General features: G+C 42.0%; 1 protein-coding gene across 1 annotated transcript; it reads right to left on the minus strand.

Annotated features, from left to right (window-relative positions):
* Positions 1-272: 272 nt before the first annotated feature.
* Positions 273-24,940, minus strand: LOC115458177 (vomeronasal type-2 receptor 26-like). Its single transcript, XM_030188036.1, has 6 exons — positions 24,726-24,940; positions 20,663-20,954; positions 12,836-13,645; positions 9,567-9,794; positions 4,737-4,860; positions 273-1,189 (listed from the first exon to the last, which is right to left on the minus strand). Exons 1-6 carry the CDS (start codon positions 24,938-24,940, stop codon positions 273-275), a joined length of 2,586 nt encoding a protein of 861 aa, XP_030043896.1.
* Positions 24,941-25,244: the final 304 nt, after the last annotated feature.

Genomic DNA, 25,244 nt, shown 5'->3' on the forward strand with positions numbered 1-25,244 from the left:
GATTGGTCACTGTTGGAAACAGGATGCTGGGCTTGATGGACCTTTGGTCTGTCCAAGTATGGCAATACTTATGTACTTATGTAAGTTCACTCAAGATGATTTACAGCAAGAATAAAACATAGGCAATAGACAATGACAGTAATAAATGTATTCAGAAAACAATGTATATTATAATGTAGTATACTACTTACAGTGTCAACACAGTACATATTAAAACATTTTTATAGACTAGAGGAAGCATGAAAACCATGGTCAAACAGACACTTTCTTTACTATTTGACCTTGTTACAAAGGTTTTTCCCAATTATATGATCCTTTGTGTTCAGCTCAGGCCTGAGCAGAATAATGTAGCACTTGGGGAAGAATATACAGCCCAACAGTCCAGCACTGGAAGCCAGGATGGCAAATATCTCCACAGCCACCATGTATTTACCTTTGGTGCTCAGGTAGGCTGGGATGAAGGACACCCAGACACTACAGAACACCAGCATGCTGAAAGTGATATGCTGAGCCTCATTGAAACTGTCAGGCAACTTCCTGACTAGGAAAGCCACAATGAAACTTAGAAGAGCCAAAAAACCAATGTATCCAATCACACTATAAAATGCAATGGTGGATCCTTCATTACACTTTGGTATCATCTTCCCTTTTTCAGACTGTATGTCATAGTCTGGAAATGGAGGAGAGATAAGCAGCCATGCAGTGCATATCACAACTTCACCCAAGGAGCAGAGAAGGACTAGATGGCTTGAGAATCTTGTACCTACCCACTTGCTTAACTTGCTGTTGGGTTTGGTGGCTTTGAAGGCAAGGAGAACTGTGATAGTTTTTGCCAACACAGAAGAAATAACAATAGTAAAAATAATCCCAAAAGACACTTGTCGGAGCAAACAAGATACTCTTCCAGCATGGCCAATAAATAGCATAGAGCAAAGAAAAGACAGAATCAGGGATATGAGGAGGATGTAGCTTAGATCCCGGTTATTGGCCCTCACCACAGGAGTGTCTCGATATTTAATAAAGATTCCAAGTACTACAACTGTGATGATGGAGAAGAGAATAACAGTGCAACCCAAAGTTGCTCCCAAAAGATCATTATAGGAAAGGAATTCTATGGTTCTTGGGATACACTGATCCTTCTTTTCACTTGGCCATTGATCTTCAGGGCACTTCATACAGTTCTCTGCATCTATAGAGGAAATGACATATTAATTCTTATATTTTGAGCATTATCTGCAGAGGTTTTCTTTCTTCTGGTCCACCCTGTAGTAAGGATGTTCAGTCTATGGTCCAAAGCCTGATTGGTTAAAATTTGAGCCCTCTCAACTTGACATCATCTGGAATGGACCATAGAAGCATTTCTGAAACAAGGTCTATTCCAATGATTCACCCTTTGGAGCTGCATGATTGGTAAACATTCTTGCAACTTTTTCCTTCCTCCTCCTGTAAGTTGGCCTCTTTTGAACTGTGATTCCATGCCTGATCTAGGAAAAGCTCCTCCACCTCCCTTTCATCTACATTATTCATACAGATCATGAGAATAGTGGTGCAGGGTCTTCCTGGTGATATACTCTCAAAGAAGAGACCCAACAGGATCACCTCTTGGAAAGTCTTTAGTAAGTTAGTGAAATTGATTGGGAAGCGATTGTGTTTTGGAAGGGGCAGATGTTTTTGATTAGTTTGGATGTGTTGGGCTTGGAAGCTTGGCCTCCTTGATCTGGTCAATGAAAGGGGTCAACTTGGGGATGGTTGGTTGACATATTAGCCACAATTGTATGCATATAAAGAAATACAACCACTAGTTGGTATTTTATTGTTGAATCACAATCCCTGAAGAAGCCTTAAGAGTAAAATGGGCTGGACCATTATCAGGTGTCAGTTAAGTGCTCAACTGTTTTGTGAATTTATTTAAATAGAATAAGTGTTTGATAAGAATTTGTTTTTGGCGATTGTGCATGAAAGACAATGAAGACAAATGTTTTAAATTATAATATACCAACAAGAATATCAGATTTTTGAATAAGGTAAAGTTTATTTTGAAAACACATTGAGAGGTCCTTTACAAAGGCGCGTAGGTGCCTATGCACGTCCAACACACGTCAGTTTGGAACTACTGCCTGGCTACTGCATGCTCCGGGCGCTAATTCCATTTTAACGCATGCCGAAAACACGTGGCGCTTACCCGGTGGTAATTGGCAGTTTACATGTGCTGACCGCTTACTACCCAGTTAGCACGTGAGACCTTACTGATAAGTCAATGGGTGGTGATATGGTCTCAGCCCAAAAATGACGCATGCTGGTTTTAATTTGCTGCGTGTCCATTTTCCGGCACAAAAAAAGCACCTTTTTTCCAGGCATGCTGAGCAAATGGACCTGTGCACGTCCAAAACACATACCTACACTAGTGCAGGCCACTTTTAGGCGTGCCTTCGAAAAAGGGCCCCTAGGTTTTTCTGACCAGTGATAAAATCCATTACCCCAATTGAAGACACTGAAAATAAGTAAGCATTTGGGTGTTTGAGGCATTTTCCCATGTTTTTATGAAAATTAGTTGCAGCGAGTGTTGTGCACAAATATAAATGATTTGGTTTCCATTGCAGCAAATTTTTGATTGTCTACTGTTGAGTTGACACCTTATTGGTCTGCTTACATATTGATCAGGTCAAATTTGTTGTTTACTATCCTTGGATTTATCCACAACTTTTGATCTGGTGGACTATGGATTACTACAAAAATAATAAATAAAAGTCAGGGTTGATAAATAACCTCATATATAATAACTAATGTAATAAAAAATGCATATCAAGGACTTTGTGGTGAAGAATAGCCCACACACCATTTAGTTTTTTGATAGTGAAGAACACAGTATAGGTACGTGTCCTAGTTGCACTTTATTATATACTAGTTAAAAAAAGCCCGTTTCTCATTGAAATGAAATGGGCACTAGCAAGGTAATCACCTTCTGCCATTAATGTTTTTAAGGGAAGTTCCAGCGTCCCCCCTCCCTCCCAATTCCAGGGTCCCCTTCCCTCCCTCCTTCCCAGTTCCAGGGCCCTCCAAGTTCCAGGGTCCCACCTCCCTCCCAGTTCCAGGGTCGTCGTCCCTCCCTCCAAGTTCCAGGGTTGTTGTCCCTCCCTCCCTCCCTTCCAGTTCCAGGCCCCCTCCCTCCAAATTTTAAAAGTCATCCTGACTTACTTCGTCAGGGTTACGGCGGTCGGCAGCAGCAGTAAAAAGCGTGCAGGCTCAGCACTTACTTCAGTTTTCCCTTCTGTGTCTCTCAGCTCTGGTCCCGCCCTCATTTCATGTTTCCACAAGGGTGGGACCAGAGCTGAGAGACAGAGAAGGGAAAACTGAAGTAAGTGCCGAGAGTTCCCTCGAGGGCGGGGCAGTGATCGGGATTGCGATTACAAACCCTACGAACACTACACGGCTTTACTGCCACACTGCCACGGAGTCAGCTTCAGAACGTTGGAGGTGTGAATTATTATATTAGATGTCTGATTGTTTTATGTGCCTAAATAGACATGATATGTTATTTATTACATATTTTTATATTCTAGATATATATATGGTTTATTTATTTATATATAGTTTTCATTATCATTTTTATCTATGATTTATATACATGTATATGTTTTATATATACTTATTGGTTTTAATATTGTATTTCATTGTAGCCCCTGACGCAGCCCCTTTGGGTGAAACACGGCCCACGGCCTGTGTCACGCAATATACTAGTTTCCAACTCTGCAATTAATGTATGTGTGTATCTATCACTGATATGCTCTGTTTATTTCACAGTTTTAAATGTACATGCCATAGCATTGGAGGATTTGTAGTTCCTGATTCTACCCATTGAAATCCCTCCTGGAACAGCTCCTGATTCATTATGCTCAGTTACTTCTGTGTGGGATGACAACAGCCCACTTCTGTGCAATCTGAAAGATTTTGTAACTGCCATGATCCTCAGGTTTGGGGTGCCCTTACCTGCTTTAAAGATTACTAAATATGTGGCTTTAAGCTGTGTTTCAAAGCCACCAAGACTAACTCTTAGTATTCCAGTTTAGGTTACATCTACCTTTGCTCTAGTGTATCTTGTTCCTAAGACCCTAGCTCATGGTATTCCCATCCCTATTGCTTCACTGTAAAGGGGGATTGCTTCAACTTTGACACTATACTATACTATTCTGAGCAGGGACCGTCCTTAGTTATTAATTTGTACAGCGCTGCGTAACCCTAGTAGTGCTCTAGAAATGTTAAGTAGTAGTAGTAGTAGTAATATGCCCAGTAAGTTTTGGAGGATCAGCTACCACTTAGGTGGGTAATGGGGATGATTTATTGCCTAAAGCTAGTACCAGGGGGATCAGTGGGGGTTGGGGTGGGTTGGATGATGCTCAGGAGGCTGTGGGTTATCAGCAGTAGTTCAGGTTGTGATCTGTGGGATTAGGATGGTTTGCCACAAGCTGCTTTTAGTTGATTTGGGGCAGCAGCCACGTATACCTCTTTATTAGCAGAGGCAGAATGACTGTAGGGACAATGGGGCAGCACCTGAGGGCCCACAGCAGTAGGGGTCCCATTCTCCTCTAGCTTCCATCTAGTTTAATCATTTTTGATAGGTGAATAGGGACCCATGACTAGATCACTGTCAGTCTGCCCCTTCTGCCCATGATGGTCAGTGTTTAAAAAAATGCTGACTGCCGCCAAATGAATATTGTCTGGGATGCATTTTTGTCTACCTGATGTGTTGGAGAATTCTCCTTCAGAGCAGTGGACACAGTCAAAGCAGCAGATTGGCTTCCCAGGTTGAAGAATTTTTCGGTATCCAGGAGCACAGCTCTCAGAACAAATAGAGCGAGGAGTCTGGAGAGAGGAAGAATGAGAGACATATTGCCATGTTCCTTACACAGTTGATAACTCTCTGACTGTCCTGTCATCTCTAAGACCTTTTGTTATACTAATTGTAAAATCCTTAAACATTTCCCCAGTAAAAAAAGGAACATATCCAACCTACCAGCCTGTAATTGGTTTTGACCTCTGCCTTGACCGACCAGTGCACTCGGGGTCTGTATTTTTTATTAGAAGTAATTCTGTTTAAAAATGATTGTTTAACTTTGATTGTGTGAAAATAAGTTGGAATGTAGAAAATTAAGACACAGCTCTAATTATTTTGGTATGTGAAGGGGGAGGTAGAGCCTGTTTTCGTGTTCAGACTGGCCACCCGGACTGGGAAACATGTGATCACATTCCCATAGTATGGCTTGTTTCTCAAGCAATCTGTAATTTTCCTTAGCTCTGAAAATGAGTTCTAAACCTAATAAAAAAGGGGGGCCTCTGGCAGTGAAGTGGGAAGCTCATCTATAGGTGGACGCACCGCGTAGAACTTCTGGTCAAAGAAGCTCCTGGCTTTCGCTGTGAACAGGGCCCCCCAGCTGATGATAAGAACCTGGATGATGCAAGGACCAGTGATGATTGTTTATAGTGTATTGCTTCTTTTCCTGGTCTAGGAACTCTTAGCATTGCTTAGATGTAGAGACCAGTGATGTAATGATTGTTTATAGATTATTATTATTATTAACATTTGTATAACACTACCAGACGCACGCAGTGCTGAACACCTGACACAGAGAGACAGTCCCTGCTCGATAGAGCTTACAATCTAAAAATACAGACAGACAAGACAATTAAGGGCGAGGAAAGTACTGGGTGAGAAGGAACAAGGATAGGGGAATTGAGTAGTGGTTAGGAGCCAAAAGCAGTGGTGGAATGGTGGGTTTTCAGCATAGATTTGAAAACAGGTAGAGATGGAGCTAGGCGTACAGGCTCAGGAAGTCCATTCTAGGCATAAGGTGCCGCAAGGGAAAAGGAACTAAGCCTGGAATTAGCAGTGGAGGAGAAGAGAGACGACAAGAGAGATTTGTCCAGCGAGCGGAGACTACGGGGAGGAATGAAGGGAGAGATGAGAGAGGAGAGGTAATGGGGGGCTGCAGAATGGATGCATTTAAAGGTCAGTAAGAGAAGTTTGACCTGTATGCGGAAGCGGACAGAGAGCCAGTGAAGTGACTTGAGGAGTGGGCTAGTGTGGGTAAAACAATTTTGGCGGAAAATAAGTCATCCCGCAGAATTTTGGACAAACTGGAGAGGAGAGAAATGGCTGAGCGGAAGACCAGTGAGAAGCAAATTGCAATAATCCAAGCGAGAGGTGACAAGGGTTTAGATAAGGGTAGATAGGTATTGTTTGTGTATATAGCTTAATCATTGTATATATCTTAATCATTGTAGATTTTAGAACCTCTAATAAAGGTCTCATTTACCTAATACGAATCCAAAAGAATCCACAGTAATTACTGAGTAGTCTGTGTCAGTAAAGCAGACAGTAAATCCATAGCAGTACACAATCACACTTCACATTATACACTGCCAGACAGACAACTAGCATGTGCTACCTGTTATCCACAACATTCTAGAAGACACTTAAATGCATGCATGATATAAGTGCACAAGAGGCAGGCCTTGTTCAATTGCAATGAAGCTGTAGAACAAAGGAGGTGGTAGAGAAAAGAACTGCATAAAAATTGAAGAAAGCTTGCTGTTCCTGTGCTTTCAAGTCCATAAACCTTTTAGCTTCCAGCTGCTACTCCGAGTATTCATCAGATCCTCTCTGTTGTAGAAAGTATTTAACACTTAAAAAGGTTTTTTTTTTCATTGTATAGTATTAATACCATTCAAGCATTTTAATGTCTATCATATCTCTGTGCTTGAGTATACACATTTAAGTTTCTAAGAATCATCACGTATGACTTTTGGCGCAGATCCAACATCATTTTGGTAGTGATTCTCTGGATCTCCTCCAATACCCCCACTTTCTCCTTAAAGTATGGTTTCCAAAACTGGAGACACTCTTGCAGGAGAGGTGTCACCAGTGCCTCTACAATACTGTAAAAACTTCCATTTTTTGACTAGTTATTCCTCTTTCTTTGCACCCTAGTAATCCTCTGGCTCCAGTTACTGCCTTGTTGCACTGGCTTATCACAATGAGATCATCTTATAATTATCCCCAGGTCTCTTTCTTATTCTGTGGCCCTCATTATCTCACTCCCTTTGTATGCCACTCATAGTAACATAGTAGATGATTTTAATAAACCCTGCATGGTCCATCCAGTCTGTCCAAGATATGCATTCGTGAGTCTTGAGCTGCCATTTTCAGAACACAGACCATAGAAATCTGCCTGGCACTGGATTAATTTTTAACTACTGAAGATGCTGTTAAAGCCTGCTCCTGCCCAATGAGATCTATCTATCTATAATCAGGACACAAACTGTATAAGTCTGCCCGGCACTAGTCTTTCTTCCCTACTACTGGATTTGCTATTATAGCACAGCTCAGTTGATTTTATCTCATTCTGTTTACATTTAGGAAAACTTTGTGCTTATCCCATATATTCTTGAATTCTATTACCATTTTCATCTCCATCAATTTTGTTACTGTTTTCATCTCTACTTGCTGGCATTCCTTTAATCAAACTGTATACATGAAAATTTAAATACTAAAACTTAGCAGACATTAACTGATCAGGTTCTCCTAAGGACCTACCAGAATCACTCTGAAATTCCTTAATATCCAAGGCTGTAGCCAATGACAGATGTAGTCAGCAAATACCCTGTTGGTGTAAATGTTGAGTCTTTTATGCAATAACCTCAGTTTACCTCTTCAGTTAGTTTTTCTGTCAGAAGACTCTGCAATTTTGACTACTTCCCCCAATTTCTATCTTGGATTCAACCATGTACTGCACTGTTTGAGAAACCTTTTCCTATTTCTGATTTCTATCCCCTTATTGTCTGAGTTACCTCTTTTGGAAAATATACGTCTCTACTTCTCTTCCTTTTAATTACTGCATATACTATATTAAGGAAGAGGTTCATTCTGTCAGTACACTCAGATGAGCTGCTGAACAACTGTGGCAAGCTCCCTCAAAACCACAGTGGAGCAGAAGCAAAACCAAAGGAAAAGAAAGAGTCTCTTGAGAACCTGCACCGCAGGTAGAAGCAAGAGTGGGCCACACCGCTCACTGAAGACCAGGGATGTCACTTAAGACAGGCAAACAGTCACTGAGGTGCCTGAGCCGTATGCTCCCAAATATAGCAACACAAAGCAACAAAACCCAAGCCGACGCTCCCAAGGCAGGCAAGGAAAGTAGCAAAGCCCGAGCCGACGCTCCCAAGGTGGGCAAGGAAAGTAGTAAAGCCCGAGCTGAGGATCCCAAGGCACAAGACTCAATGGCCCTGCATAGCACCCAAGGGCCAGGATCAGCCCACATGGACCCCTCTGAGCTACAAGCACCGCTCCCTCTTCCAGAGATACCTCAAGACGTGGCCTAAGCTGCTGCACCTGCAGCATCCCCCGTCATCCAGCCCACACAGTCCCAAGCACAGCACAATGCCACTCGCTGCATACAGCGAACAAGGACTCACGGTGGCCGACAGGAATTTCAGCTGAGGCACGGGAGGCTCTGGACTCGCTGGCTTGGCAGCAGGCTTCACTCGACCCAAGCAAAGGTGAAAACTGTAGGCAGAGCTTTTACTCCTCAGGACTACCAAGCTTGAAAGCAGGCTTCACAGGAACACAGCATCAGGTGAAAGCTGTAGGCAAAGCTTTTACTCCTCAGAACTCTCTGGCTTGGAAGCAGACTTCTACTGGAACACAGCATAAGGAAAAGCTGTAGGCCAAGCCTTTACATCTCAGGACTCCCTGGGTTGGAAGAAGACTTCCACTGGAACACAGCATAAGGAAAAGCTGTAGGCCAAGCTTCAGGCCACAGCCTCGCAAAGAAACAGAGCTGGAACTAGCAGGGCCCCAGGCAGGCCTGGGACCAATCAAGGATAATTGCCAGAACACTGAGCACTCTCAGAAGCCAGCTGAAGAAGTGCTCAGTGATGATGACATCACTAGCTTGGCTGCCACCACTCAACAGTGACCCCATAGGCCACTGACTGGAACTGTAGGTAATTTTAGAAGGTTTAGAAGGAGGAAGAGGGCATTGATGAGTGCCCTGACTGTACAAGTCTCCTGTTACCTGAAAGTCGCAGTTCACCTTGACATACCAGCACACCTGAAGTCTCTTTCTTTTCTGATATTTTTTTTATTGAATAACACAACAAAGTACTCACAGCCATAGTTCCTGAAGCTGTCCCAGAGCACAGTATGCTGTGCCAATTTCATTCAGGGTGACTTTCCTTAATCCCTCCAGTGGGATTTGATTGGTACGTGGTCTAAATATCAACACTCATCTTTTCCCTTCCCCATAGGAGCCAACTTTTCAGAATTACTGGGGGTGCTACGGCAAGTTGAAATAACCCCTCCCTGGACACATACAAGGAATTTTCTCACCCATAGAGCTGTCTCCTATGCCCCTCCCCTTCTGAAATTGGACATCTATATTTTGTGCTCTCTCTATTCCTGTCTGAATCAGAATACGGATATCTAAATTCCTGTTTTCAGACATCCAAAACATGAATAGAATATCTAAAATAAAAGACATAGTGTATGAAAATTATATAAAATGCCAAGCCTCATTAAAATATGGGTTCCATAATATGGTACTTGGATTCATAAAGAATTGATGATCCTCTGGAGCTGTTTGATTGAAGCTTCCAATGTTGACACTAATTAAGGTACCATTGGGAAGCAGGACCCAGTTAACAATATCATAGTAAATTGGCACATTCCCTTTGGCATCAAAGATGATCTCGCGTCCATTCGTGGTTTTGAAGTGAACCTTTTTCATGTATTGGTTGAGCTAGAAATGGAATGAAATGAAATGAGGACTGAAGTCTCCACAATTGGCATAAATGTATTTGTTTTAATTATAATTAGCCCATGTCCAGTGGCGTAGCAAGGGGGGGGAGGCGGGAGAGGCGGTCTGCCCCGGGTGTCAGCTCGGGGGGGTGCTCCCTGCCAGCTCCCCCCCTGGGTGCAGCACAATGACACCCCCCCCTCAGCGCATCAACACTCCCCCCCCCACCCCGACGAGTGCCTACCCTCCTCAGCTCCCTCTGGCTCCAACCAGTTCCCGCACCCTACCTTTAAAGAAATTTCGGAAGCCGTGGAGAGGCAAACCAGCCCTCCGCTGACGCAACTTCCTATTTCCGCAAGGGCGGGACAGACAGCATGAGGGAAGGCCTGATGAGGATCCATGCTTCTTTTGCATGCAGGTGTGAGGCGCTGCGGCTTGCCTTTCCATGGCTTCCGAAATTTCTTTAAAGGTAGGGTGCAGGAGCTGGTTGGAGGGAGCTGAGGAGGGTAGGCACTGGGTCGGGGGGTGTTGATGCGCCGAGGGGGGGGTGTCATCATGCTGCACCTGGGGGGGGGGGGTGCAATGGCAAACCGCCCCTGGTGGCAGCCCTCCTTGCTACACCACTGTCCATGCCATTTCCATAGTATTCCATCTTGAGTAGAGAGGTGTGGTAGCCGTGTTAGTCCACTTTTAAAGGTAATCAATAGAAATAAAACAAAATAAGACATGAAAAAGAAAATAAGTTGATACCTTTTTTATTGGACATAACTTAGTACATTTCTTGATAAGTATTCCATGATTTACATTCAGGAGTAGTAGGTATTTTCCTGTCGCCAGTTGGCTTACAAGCATTGGGTTTGAGTTATTAAAATATGCTACCCCATTAACATGTCTAAGATGTATTATTTACCATTGTCCTATTTTATACAATGAGAACTATTTACTAATGTTCACTGAGAAGAAAACCAATAAAATAAATTAAGCAAAACGTGCCTGTCTGGGTCTCTGCCATCTGACCCAGACAAGCAGGATGTGAATGAGGAAGAAACACAGTTAACAGAACAAGCCCACTTTAGTAAATATAGGTGTAAGTCTGTACATAAGGCAGTGGGGAGTTGAGGGGGTCTTTTACTAAAACTTAGCTCGAGTTAGCAGCAGTAGGGCCCAAAGGAATAAAATGAGCCCTGCTGCATATCTTGAGCTAAGCTTTAGTAAAAGACCCCCTAAGTTACTTATTCAAGGTTAGAAGGAGAATCAGCAGAATCCTCTAGCTAAAGGCTCACCAACTACTCTAAAATTTAAGAATAGTAAGTTATCAACTCAAAACATATTTTAAAAATGTTTTAGAGAAAATGAAGGGGGGGGGGGAGAGATTCTTCTAAATCTTCAGTCTCTTAGTTATATAATAAAAGACTGATTTAAAAGGAATAAATGAATTAATAGATAAATGAAAGTAGGAATTCTGAAGGGGGAAAGGAAAATCAAATTTTCGAAATGTGTACTGTAGTACCAGTAGGTCTCAATCAGGAACCTGATGTACAAGTTTTCCTTTATTTTTGTTCCCCTATTTTCTTCCTCTCTTCCCTTTTCCCTTCCCCTCTGATCATCTCTAACACTCTGTACTTTTCCATCCCTTTCCTCTCACCTTCTCATCCTTCCTCCAGTCTTTGTTTCCTTTTCCCTTCCCCTTCCCTTTTCTTCTCACTCCTTCTGCTTCCCCCTCTCCGTTCTCTGTTCCTTCCCCTGATTATCCTTTCCCCCTTTTCACATTATGTGCTTTTGTTTTACCCTAGAACAAAGCCCAGGAAAGAATAAATACACAGAAATGTTTCAAAAGATAAAATGCAGTTTACTTGTAGCTAACTCCAAACTTGTAAAAGTAAATGCAATATATTTCTACAGCTAATAATAATTATAACAATACATCCCCTCAATAAATTGCAATATCTTGGCTCAGCCACTTTATTCAACTCAGGCTGGGAAATTCCATCTGACCATTGGTGAAGTCAGGAGTAATATTGCAGGAAGCCCAGGGACTTATCAGCCCCGGAGCATAAGACATCAGCTTCCAGATGTTTGCAGCACAATTAAATAATAGTATTTCTTTCCTCATTCACATCTTGCCTGCCTGGGTCAGCTGGCAGAGACCCAGACAGGCATGCTTCTCTGAGGGGGTCTTTAACAATGGTGTGGCAGCATTTTTAGCATGTACTAATGATTAGCTTATGCTAATCATTAGGAATATATGGGCATCTCTAGTATTTAGCACACACTTATTATTAGCGTGCACTAAAAACACTGTTTTGTAAAAGGCCCACTCAATTTCTTTTATGGGTTTTTACCTTTCAGCGAGCATATAGCAATCATATGTATAATGTATGATCTGAACAAAACAACTTATATATCTTAATGCTACAGAATATGTAAAAAAATACTAGGGTCCATTAAAGACAGCAAATGTTCAAGAGTCAGCTGATCTGTTTACACAGTGTAAGTCAGATGGCAATGGACAATAGTCTAGACTATTACCACTATACCTTGTCTCCCCCTCCCTTTCCATTCAGTTGCTGTGTGATGTGGCCAAGACCAATATTCAGCCTGACCCATGAGTAGGTTAATGTGTAGTAGGCTGAATAGCAGCCATGACCTCATCAGCTGTGGCTGAGATCTGGGAGACAATGCCCCAACTCAGGTCCCCTCCCCCTACCATAATCCAGGGTTCACCTTCTGCCCTCCTGAGCAAGTAATCTTCCCACTCCACTTGCTCCTCTATCCCTTGTAGCCCCCCCCCCCCCCCCCCCCATGCCAACCTGAATATCCCTGGTTATACTGAATCCAATTTTGTGGCATGATCTCTTGCCATATTCTTGAGTAGAAAAGTGACCCCTAGCAGTATTGCAACACAAAATGGTAATTTTCAGGCTGCCTATCCCTAGTTACTACTAATAAGTCAGTTTTACTATGTTTTATCCTTAATCAAGCCCAAAGAATATTAAAATACAGGAAAATGGCATTATACTTACTAGAAAAGAATCAACATTTACCTGCCATGGCTGGAATTCCTGTTTCAGATCCCCCCCAAGTTGTGATTTGGCTATGTACATGTTGTGCAAAGCATGAGCCAGGATATAGATTGAGGTGTAGACACTGTAAGTAAACTGAAAATTATCCACATCAAACTGCAAATGTGAAAGGTTAGACAGCATCTCCTGCCCTGTGCAGTTGGATAAATTGGACAATGGGTCACAATTGAATGCATCCATCCAGAGTAGCTGCAGTAAGGGGGGTTCTGGGAATGTGGATGGATGGATACTGTGGATAAAATCTTTGAATCTTGGAATCTCTCCTTTAGCTATGGTAAATGCTAGAGAACCACTGAATATTTTACAATTTGAAATCTTACCAGGGACGTTTAAGTTTGCAAGGGAAGATGAGGCAGCAGAGATGATCCACAATTTACCTTCAATCTCCTGCCAAAATGGAACTGTGCAGATTTGTGTTGTCAAGTAACTAGTACTGCTGTATAAAATAACCACATTGGCCAATGACTTGGAAATAGTGTCAACAATTGACATTAGTGTTATCCAGTATTTAATTGTAATGTAGAAGAGCAAGGGTAATGTTTCCACAAAAGCCACACATTTGCCACTCCTGATAATCTCCCTCTTCAGTTCCTCAGTGTCCCTCTGATCACTATCATCATTTGAGGTGAGAATCCCCACCCAATTCCATCTGAAGAAATTCAGGAGGTTGATAAAACCCTGATACTGAGAATAACCATTTGGAACAATGCGATAAAAAAATGGAAAGTCTACTCGGTTATCAAAGAGTCGATCCATCATTCCATAACTGATCTGTGATTAAAAACAAATATAAACAAATGAGTTGTTTCGCCTTTCAAATTTTAGCTCGTTTCTACTATTTTATATGTTCTACATAATTTTTCATATGAAGAAAGCAGGCATATTCATGAACCAGTCACACAACTAAGTAAACAGTCTCCAAAATGGAAGACAGGATTTATGTTTTGCATCAGTTTTGTAATAGATAAGTACCTGACATTTGCTATAAATATTTATAGCATAATGAAAAGATCATTTTTCACTTTTAAGACAACTTGGAGCAACTCACTCTCTTTAGATGAAATGGCCTAACATTTTCTAATTCACTTCCTGATTTTTCACGATTGGATTACAGCAATTGATTAGATAAGGGCCTTAGACTTTCTCAAGCTTTCAGATTTTTACTAATGCAAAATACCTCAATAAAGCTGCTTCTCCTAAGGGAAATACAAAAAAAAAAAAAAAAAAAACAGGAGCAGAGATGGCCAATGCAGCAAGTCAGGAAAAATAAAAAACAGGAGTCATTCAAATTACATGAAATCTTTTCAATGTAAAACTCAATGACCCAACACGTCTTTCTCTTGGCATATGTCTGTGTCAGGGTTTTTTCAATAACATTTGTAAAAATGTTCACTTGACTGTTTATGGGTGCTTCATTAACTTTAATAAAACATAAGAATATAAGCATTGCCATCAAGCCCTGTATCCTGTTTCCAACAGTGGCCAAACCAGGTCACAAAGACCTGGCAAGATCTCAGAACAGCAAAACATATTTTATGCTGCTTATCCTAGAATATGCAGTGGATTTTCCCAGAATTTTTCTAAGGAAGTTATCCAAACCTTTTTAAAAACCCTGCTAAGCTAACTGCTTTTACCACATTCTCTTGCAACAAATTCTAGAGTTTAATTATTCGTTGAGTGAAGAAATAATTTCTCTGATTTGTTTTAAATTTACTACTTTGTAGCTTCATTGCATGCCCCCTAGTCCTACTATTTTTGGAAAGAGTAAACAACCAATTCACGTCTACCAGTTCCACTCCATTCATTATTTTATAGACCTCTATTATATTTACCCTCAGACGTCTTTTCTCCAAGCTGAAGAGACCTACCGACTCATTTTCAAAAGAGAAAGGCGGCCATCTTCCGACACAAATCAGGAGATGGCCGCCCTTCTCTCAAGTGCGGCCAAATCGGCATAATGGAAAGCCGATTTTGGCCACCCTCAACTGCAGTCCGTCGCAGAAGCGGTCAAACTTTAAGGGGGCATATCAGAGGTGTACCGAAGGTGGGACGGGGGCGTAGTTAACACATGGGTGCTCTCGGCTGATAATGGAAAAAATAAGGCCAGCCCTGATGAGCATTTGGCCGCTTTTACTTGGCCCTTTTTCCATGACCAAGCTTCAAAAAGGTGAATGAACTGACCACATGACCACCGGAAGAAATGAGGGATGACCTCCATGTACTCCCCCAGTAGTCAACAACCCCCCCCCCCACCCTAAAAAACACAATTGTAAACATATTTTGCCAGCCTCTATGCCAGCCTCAAATGCCGTACCCACCTCCATGACAGCAGAATGTGTTCTATCCTCTGACAGGCTTTCCCTGGTTGTGATGTGGCTCTCGGGTGAGTGTGACACCTTTTCTGTTATGTGCACTGCAGAGTCACATCAGCAATGCATTGAGGTGGGTGTAGGATATTGGGCTACGTGATTCCGCTAGTTTGTGTTAAATGCTCACGCTGTTGGTAGTTGATAGGCTCTACTCCCATGGTGCTTTTCCCCCCGCTTACTGGGTCAGAGTGTGCCCTGTTTTGTTTCTGGTAGTCCATGAGGTAGTGGCCATTTTTGTAAGCCTGTTTTAGATCCCTTTCATGTGTTACCCACGTTAGAGAACTTAGAGGCAGATGCAGCAACCAAACGTAAAAAAATCTAAATCGTTAAAGTCCCTAACGATTTTAAAATAACGAAAAATGCACCAAAAAAAAAAGTCACACATGCTGAGATCGGTATTGAAACGTACAATGTACTAAAGAATCACAATACACATCGTTAATCGGCCCCCAAATCATGCGCAGAGCAGCCAAGCGTTATGTTAGCTGCTCTGCGCATGCCACAAACAGTCAAAACACAGTCAAATCACAAGCACATGGCTCCCAAATCAAATCAAAACAAAAATAAAAAAAAAGGGTCGGGAGGGGGCAAGGGCGCTCATCAGGAGCGTCCTGTACGGACGGCCTTGCCCCCCCCCGCTGCTCGCCACTTTCCGCCGCTCCCCCCACCCCGAAAAAGCAAAATTCGAGCAGCCCCTGCCCCCCTCCCTTCCTCACTACTCTCTCACCTCAGCTCCGCCTCCCGACATCCTCCGTCCTCCGTCTTTCTCCTGCTGGGCCCGCCCCTGTCTGACGTCAGTAACCTACGTAGGTTACTGACGTCAGACAGGGGCGGGCCCAGCAGGAGAAAGCAGGAGAAAGACGCGCCATCGAAGCTGGGCGAAGGCAGGCATCAGCTGTCTTCTTGCCCGCGCAGCGCCTTCGGACAGAGGAGAGAGGCGCTGCACGGGCCCGGTAAGAGGGAGGGGGGCCCGATGGAAGAGGGGAATGGCGGCGACGACCCCAAAAGGGGGCGGGGCACAGGACGGAGGATGTCGGGAAGCGGAGCTGAGGTGAGAGAGTAGTGAGGAAGGGAGGGGGGCAGGGGCTGCTCGAATTTTGCTTTTTCGGGGTGGGGGAGCGGCGGAAAGTGGCGAGCAGCAGGGGGGGGGGCAAGGCCGTCCGTACAGGACGCTCCTGATGAGCGCCCTTGCCCCCTCCCGATCCTTTTTTTATTTTTATTTATTTTTGTTTTTCTGACGTCCTTTGGACCAATCACAGCGCTTTTAGCTCTGCTAATGCGCTGGGATTGGCTCAAAGTTTGTTTATTTTTTCTCTTAATGATTTTTCCTGCCACAGAGCTGACCTAACGAGTGGTCCAGACCTCTCGTTAGTTTTCCTGCCTTTTTCCTGCGTAAAGGCAATCGGAAAAGGTTAGTGCATGTCGTTTCAATGGGGTTTTCACACTAATTGCTCATCTCCATTCCGTTTTCGTTAGCTGCTGGCTTCCTCGGTAAAAGCCCTTTGATGCATGCAACGGATCAAATTTTCCTCGTTGGAGAGTCATTAAAGGCTCATTTAGCTTTAGTGCATCTGCCTCTTAGTTCTTACTTTGAATGTTGCTGAAAGAGGGCATTTTACACCATTCTGCCAGCTCTGACCTACTGCTAATCTCAGCACCAGGAAGACTCTTTGCCAGTGGGACACAACCTCTGATCTGCAGTTAACTGTGAGTAAACGTGCTTATTCAAATAAAGGACTTTTTCAGAGAGATTAGTCTTCAGGTGTGAACTGGTGTGCCAAGGTTATACAGCAGCAACAAGTCCTAGAGACCTGTGTGTATGCAGGTCTCTGGAGCAGTTTTAGTGGTCTCTGGAGCAGGTCTCTGGAGCAGTGCACTTCAGGCAGGCGGACCCAGGCCCATCCCCCCACCCCCACCTGTAACACTTGTGGTGGTAAATGTGAGCCCTCCAAAACCCACTGTACCCACATGTAGTTGCCCCCTTCACCCCTAAGAGCTATGGTAGTGTTGTACATTTGTGGGTAGTGGGTTTTTTTGGGGGGAGGGTTGGGGGGCTCAGCACCCAAAGTAAGGGAGCTATGCATGTGGGACCCTAGGGTGTCCTGGCATGTCAGGGGGGGCAGTGCACTACGAATGCTGGCTCCTCCCATGACCAAAAGGCTTGCATTTGGCCGGGTTTGAGATGGCCGGGCCCGGTTTCCATTATGGCCGAAAACCAAAGCCAGTCATCTCTAAATCCAGCGATCTCTAACCCCGGCGATCTGAACATTTGACCTAAATGTTGAGATTTAGCCGGCCCCAACCGTATTATCGAAAGAAAAGATGGCTGGCCCTCTTTTTCGATAATACGGTTGGAGCCGCCCCTTTGCAGAGCCGGCCCCGAAGATGGCCGGCCATAAAGATGGCCAGCGCCATTCGATTATGCCCCTCCTAGCCACTTTAGCCTTTCCTCATAGGGAAGTTGTCCCATCCCCTTTATCATTTTTGTTACCCTTCTCTGTACCTTTTATAATTCCACTATATCTTTTTGAAATTAGAACTGCACACAGTATTCGAGGTGTGGTCACACCATGGAGCGATACAAAGGCATTATAACATTTCAGTTTTGTTTTCTATTCATTTCCTAATGATTCCTACCATTCTATTTGCTTTCTTGGCTGCCACTGCACATTAAGAAGAGGGTTTCAAAGTATCATCAGTGATGACACCTATATCCTTTTCCAGGTTGGTGACTCCTAGTGTGAAACCTTGTATCATGTAACTATAATTTGGGTTCTTCTTTTCCACATGCATCACTTTGCACTTGCTCACATTAAAAATCATCTACCATTTGGATGCCCAATCTCCCAGTCACGTAAGGTCCTCTTGCAATTTTTCACAATCCTCTTATGATTTAACAACTTTGAATTATTTTTGTGTCATCAGCAAATGTAATTACTTCACTAGTTTTTCCCATCTCTAGATCTTTTATAAATATATTAAAAATAAGTGGTTCCAGCATAGACCTCTGGGAAACCCCACTATCCTTCTCCATTGAGAATATTGACAATTTAACCCTACTCTCTGTTTTCTACCTTTTAACCAGTTTTTAATTCAAAATAGGACATTGTCTCCTATCCCATGACTTTCATGAGGTACCTTGTCAAATGTCTTTTTGAAAATCCAGATACACAATATTGACCAGCTCACATTTATCCACATGCTTATTCACCCCTTCAAATAAATGTAGTAGATTGTTGAGACAAGATTTCCCTTAACTAAATCCATGTTGGCTTTGTCTCATGAATCCATGTTTATACATATGCTCAATAATTTTGTTCTTTATAATAGTCTCTACCATTTTTCCTGGCACTGACATCAGGCTCACCGGTCTATAATTTCCTGGATCACCTCTGGAACTTTTTAAAAATTGGCATTACATTGGACATCTTCCAATCTTTCTGTACCACACTTGATTTTAAAGATAAATTTCATATTACAAACACTAGAGTGCACACAGGCTGTGTTTTGCCTGTAAGGCCTGCAACAGAGTCTAATAGAACACTATTTTGATGAATGGTTCCACAGAACACTGTTGTACTCTTGAATTATAAACCTTAGAGTCCAATACATAAGAACATAAGAGTAGCCATAATGGGTCACACCAATGGTCCATCTAGCCCAGTATCCTGTTTTCCAAACAGTGGCCAAGCCAGGTCACAAGTACATGGCAGAAACCTAATTAGTGAGCAGCATTCCATGCTATCAATCCTGAAGTAAGCAGTTGCTTCCCTGTGTCTGTCTCAATAACAGACTATGGACTTTTGCTCCAGGAATTTGTCCAAACCCAGATACACTAACTGCTATTATTACATCCTCTGGCAAAGAATTACAGAGCTTAAATATTCATTGAGTGAAAAAATATTTCCTCCTATTTCTTTTAAAAATATTTCCATGTAACTTCCTTGAGTGTCTGCTAGTCATTGTACTTTGGAATGAGTAAAAAAAATCAATTTACTTCTACACATTCTACGCCACTCAGAATTTTGTATTCCTCAATCATATCTCCCCTCATCCATCTCTTTTCCAAGCTGAAGGGCCCTAACCTCTTTGTCCTTTCCTCATATGAGAGGAGTTCCATCCCCTTTATCATTTTGGTCACTCTTCTTTGAACTTTTTCTAGTTCCGCTATATCTTTTTTGAGATACGACAACCACAGCTGAATGTAATACTCAAGGTACAGTCGCAACATGGAGCGATCCAAAAGCATTATAGTATTTTTGGTCTTATTTACCATCCCTTTCCTAATAATAACTAGCATCCTGTTTGCTTTTTTGACTGCCACTGCACACTGAACAGAAGATTTCAGTTTATTATAAACAACAATACATAGATCTTTTTCTTGAGTACTAACCCCCAAGGTGGACCCTAGCATCAGGTAATTATAATTCAGATTATTCTTTCTGATGTACATCACCTTGCATTTGTCCACATTAAATTTAATCTGCCATTTGGATGCCCAGTCTTCAAGGTCTTCCTGCAATATTTCACAGTCCGCATGAATTTTGACAACCTTGAATAGTTTTGTATCATCTGCAAATTTAATCACCTTACTCATCATTCCAATTTCTATATCATTTATAAATATGTTTAATAGTACCTGTCCCAGTACAGATCCTTGTGACACTCCACTGTTCACCCTCCTTCATTGAGACAAATGACTATTTAACTCTACCCTCTGTTTTCTGTCCAATAACCAATTCCTAATCAACACCAGAACCTTGCCTCATATCCCATGACTCTTTAATTTTCTCAGGCGTCTCTCATAACGAACTTTATCAAAAGCTTTCTGAAAATCTAGATACATTACATCAACTGGCTCATCTTTATCCACATGTTTATTCACACCTTCAAAGAAAAGAAGCAAATTCTTTCAGCTGAACCCATGCTGACTCTGTCCCATTAAACCATGTTTGTCTATGTGTGTCCCTGATTTATCAATTTGGTGTGGGTGGGTGTGTGCACACAAGTTCCTGGAAGAAAAGTATATAGTCTGTTATTGAGATAGACATGGGGAAAGCCACTGCTTACCCTGGAATTGGTAAGATGGAATGTTGCTACTACAGCACAGTCTTGCTGATGCATCCTGGATGGACAGACTGGATAAACCATATGTTCTTCATCTGCCATCATGCTCTATATTTTATGCTACATATACTTCTCTTTGGCTCTCACCGGATACTTGACTTGTGAAATTTTTATATGAATTCAAGTTTCTAAACAAAAGTGGTTAATCACTGCAAAAATACACAATTGCTGTACTTTCATACATTAAAATAATCATCTGTATTAAACCAGGCTTGTCAAACAAGGACAGGACAAAGTGGACAAGGCTGCAGCAAACCCCAAGATTATAAACTGATACTGCTTCTGATTATACCTGTGGATACCTGTAGAGCCCTACAAATCTGGCTATGATGTTTGATGTCATTGACGAGAGACTTCCAATGAAACCAGCCAACTGTCCTTGCTGGTGACATCTGTATCCTGGAACAGGGTCCTCTTTCCCTGATAAGGTAATAAGACCAGCACACTGTGCAATAATTGCAGTAGAGCATGAGTCATACATATGGAAGCCAAGAGTGATGTTGGGCAATATCTCAGGATTTTGGTTGATTTCCTCAATGGCAAAATAAAAGGCCAAGAGATGCCGATAGTAACGGAGTTTTGATCTGTGAGCAAGCAAATATGTTTATATTCAAGGGTTTGATAATTTTGTGATTCATTCATATTCAAGTTGAGAAGAAGCATAAACAATAAATTCTATGCTAAGTATCCATAATCCATCTTTTTCACTCTCTCCCATTCAGTACTGAAACCCAACATGTGAGGAAGTAATTTAATAAAAGTGGGGTTTTCAAATATAAAGAACATTTTATAAAAAATTCACTGCCATATATATTAACCTATGAAAGGAGTAAGGCTATGCAGACGTCTGCACATTTAAAGTGGTCAGTCCCAGAGTGAGAAATCTGAGTGGAGTTTGTTTCATATGCATAGTCTAACAAATGCAAAAGTATAAATGTATAGCCAGCATATCTACAAATAAATATTTATGCATGATTTGGAGCCAGTGGAAATACATGTATTTTCTCTGTAAATAAAATCACTTCTTTTCCACTGATGTTATCCACTCATAAAATTATATTCAGAGTCTTCAATGTACCTCTATCCTGGGGCTTTGCATACTGCACTTTTTCTGCTTTAAGACCCCACAGATATGCTGATACTTCTCAATCTTGACCTGTGTCAACCTTTGCTATTCCATTATTGAAACCCTCAAAGTAGTAAATTTTAAAGCAAAAAGCTTGATATTCAGTACTAATTAAAAGAGTGCAAGAGGCTATTGGTTAAATAGCTTGGTTAAATAGTGCTGATTGGGTCACTTTGGGATTTTCAGTGCAGCATTTTCCAGTTACTGCTTTGGCAGTCTATAAGAAGAGTAGGGACAGAGTTGAGAACTGCCCCAGCAATGCTGATATTCAGAAAAAGGGCAGTCCTAAGTTGACTGGGTAGCTATAGAGGTACTACCACTACTCACATAACTCTCAGCTGCTGCCCTGTTCACAACTATTCAGTGCTGTTATCTGGAAAAAGCCTGGTACTGAATACTGAGGCACAACTCAGCCAATGATATTTGTATGTCTAGCACCCAATGCACAACTTTGACCTTTTCATCTCACAGTCCTCATATAGATTTCAAAAGTAACTACCTCAAGGACCTTCTACTTCCATATATATTTGGCCAAGTACTTACATTCCCATAAGTAGGTTTACGTAAAAAAAAAAAAAGCCATGTTTGAAAGAAGCTGGACTGAGTTTTACATGCACATGAACTTTTAGGCCCATGTTTATGGCATCAGTTGCTCTTTAAAATGCAAGTTTTAGAAAGTTATGTCAATTTTAGGTTAGAATTGAAGGCATGACATTTGCGAACCTTATTTTTCTCTGTAACTTTTTTATTGGGATCTATATAGGATTTATATAGGATTCTTATATCTAATTCAGGCTTAGAATTTGGTTTGTGTTGTATGATTGGTCCCACAAGGGCTAAGTGGGACACTAAAAATAGGCATGCACTAAACACTAGAGATGCCCATATATTCCTATGGGTGTCTCTTGCATTTAGCATGCGCTAAAAATGATACTGTGTCTTTGTGAAGGACCCCCTAATTTTTTAAGGATGTTGTTTTATGTTTTTATTGAGCAGTTTTGGACTGTTATGTTTGTTTTTGTTTAGTAAGACCACACCCAGTGTAGCCTAGCTCATTTAAGTTCATTCTTGTCCTAGTATGTTCAAATCAAACCTATTAGCAGAAAATGTCACAAGAGATAAACTGTTTTTAGTAAAATGAATTCTATAACATCTGTCCTCCTCACACACTCCACCACCACCCCTCCTTTGCTCCGATATACAGTGGTGGAAATAAGTATTTGATCCCTTGCTGATTTTGTAAGTTTGCCCACTGACAAAGACATGAGCAGCCCATAATTGAAGGGTAGGTTATTGGTAACAGTGAGAGATAGCAAATCACAAATTAAATCCGGAAAATCACATTGTGGAAAGTATATGAATTTATTTGCATTCTGCAGAGGGAAATAAGTATTTGATCCCCCACCAACCAGTAAGAGATCTGGCCCCTACAGACCAGGTAGATGCTCCAAATCAACTCGTTACCTGCATGACAGACAGCTGTCGGCAATGGTCACCTGTATGAAAGACACCTGTCCACAGACTCAGTGAATCAGTCAGACTCTAACCTCTACAAAATGGCCAAGAGCAAGGAGCTGTCTAAGGATGTCAGGGACAAGATCATACACCTGCACAAGGCTGGAATGGGCTACAAAACCATCAGTAAGACGCTGGGCGAGAAGGAGACAACTGTTGGTGCCATAGTAAGAAAATGGAAGAAGTACAAAATGACTGTCAATCGACAAAGATCTGGGGCTCCACGCAAAATCTCACCTCGTGGGGTATCCTTGATCATGAGGAAGGTTAGAAATCAGCCTACAACTACAAGGGGGGAACTTGTCAATGATCTCAAGGCAGCTGGGACCACTGTCACCACGAAAACCATTGGTAACACATTACGACATAACGGATTGCAATCCTGCAGTGCCCGCAAGGTCCCCCTGCTCCGGAAGGCACATGTGACGGCCCGTCTGAAGTTTGCCAGTGAACACCTGGATGATGCCGAGAGTGATTGGGAGAAGGTGCTGTGGTCAGATGAGACAAAAATTGAGCTCTTTGGCATGAACTCAACTCGCCGTGTTTGGAGGAAGAGAAATGCTGCCTATGACCCAAAGAACACCGTCCCCACTGTCAAGCATGGAGGTGGAAATGTTATGTTTTGGGGGTGTTTCTCTGCTAAGGGCACAGGACTACTTCACCGCATCAATGGGAGAATGGATGGGGCCATGTACCGTACAATTCTGAGTGACAACCTCCTTCCCTCCGCCAGGGCCTTAAAAATGGGTCGTGGCTGGGTCTTCCAGCACGACAATGACCCAAAACATACAGCCAAGGCAACAAAGGAGTGGCTCAGGAAGAAGCACATTAGGGTCATGGAGTGGCCTAGCCAGTCACCAGACCTTAATCCCATTGAAAACTTATGGAGGGAGCTGAAGCTGCGAGTTGCCAAGCGACAGCCCAGAACTCTTAATGATTTAGAGATGATCTGCAAAGAGGAGTGGACCAAAATTCCTCCTGACATGTGTGCAAACCTCATCATCAACTACAGAAGACGTCTGATCGCTGTGCTTGCCAACAAGGGTTTTGCCACCAAGTATTAGGTCTTGTTTGCCGGAGGGATTAAATACTTATTTCCCTCTGCAGAATGCAAATAAATTCATATACTTTCCACAATGTGATTGTCCGGATTTAATTTGTGATGTGCTATCTCTCACTGTTACCAATAACCTACCCTTCAATTATGGGCTGCTCATGTCTTTGTCAGTGGGCAAACTTACAAAATCAGCAAGGGATCAAATACTTATTTCCACCACTGTACACACACACACACAGAAACATACACACACACACACACACACACACACATACTGTTTATATATTCTGGGTATACTTTTTTCTGACTGTATTCATTTTAATATTATTATTCAGCTTATTTGGGGAAACCTTTCTTATACAGATGTCAACTAAGCTTTAAGCAGTATAAAAATGTCCTAATAAACTAAAACTATTGATAAAATGCTAAACAGTGATTCCCAAATAAAGTCAGGAAAGTGAGGTAGCCATGTTAGTCCACTCTTAAGGTTATCAATAGAAATCAAACAATATAAAACATGGAAAAGAAAATAAGATGATACCTTTTTTATTGGACATAACTTTATGTCCAATAAAAAAGGTATCATCTTATTTTCTTTTCCATGTTTTATTTTGTTTGATTTCTATTGATAACAAATAAAGTCAGAAAACTACTTACCTAAAGCATTCAATGGATGTACGGAACTCTGCAAAACTACTTTCAAAAGTAAAAAATGTAGAATCAGACATCTGAAGTACCCCACCGATGATCAGATCCCCTCCCTTGAAATAACTCTGTGCATAACGATATCCTGGGGAACAAATAGACCTCAGTGCCTGGATTTGAATTTCTGCTGTCAAAGTGAACACCAAGAGCATGGGATGCAGAAGCATTTCCTCTTAAAGAAACAAAACAAAAAAACTTCTGTACTGGCTTCAGTTTTACCTCTTTCACTGTTTTGTCATACCAATTGCTGAATTGACCACAAACGGCTTGCAATGTAAGCAGAAGAAATACAGAAACTGCGTTCAAACATTTGTTAATTTCCAGTCCTGTGAAACCAGTGATTGTTTCTGTTGATCCAAATGGACATGCATTTCAGACAAGTGATATAAGTAGATCCACACTTGGTCCCAGAGGATTCTCTATAGGGAAGATACAAATATGGTGCACATCTGTGATGACACATTTCATCAG

Source organism: Microcaecilia unicolor, chromosome 14 (assembly GCF_901765095.1).
Source record: "Microcaecilia unicolor chromosome 14, aMicUni1.1, whole genome shotgun sequence".
Taxonomy (NCBI): domain Eukaryota; kingdom Metazoa; phylum Chordata; class Amphibia; order Gymnophiona; family Siphonopidae; genus Microcaecilia; species Microcaecilia unicolor.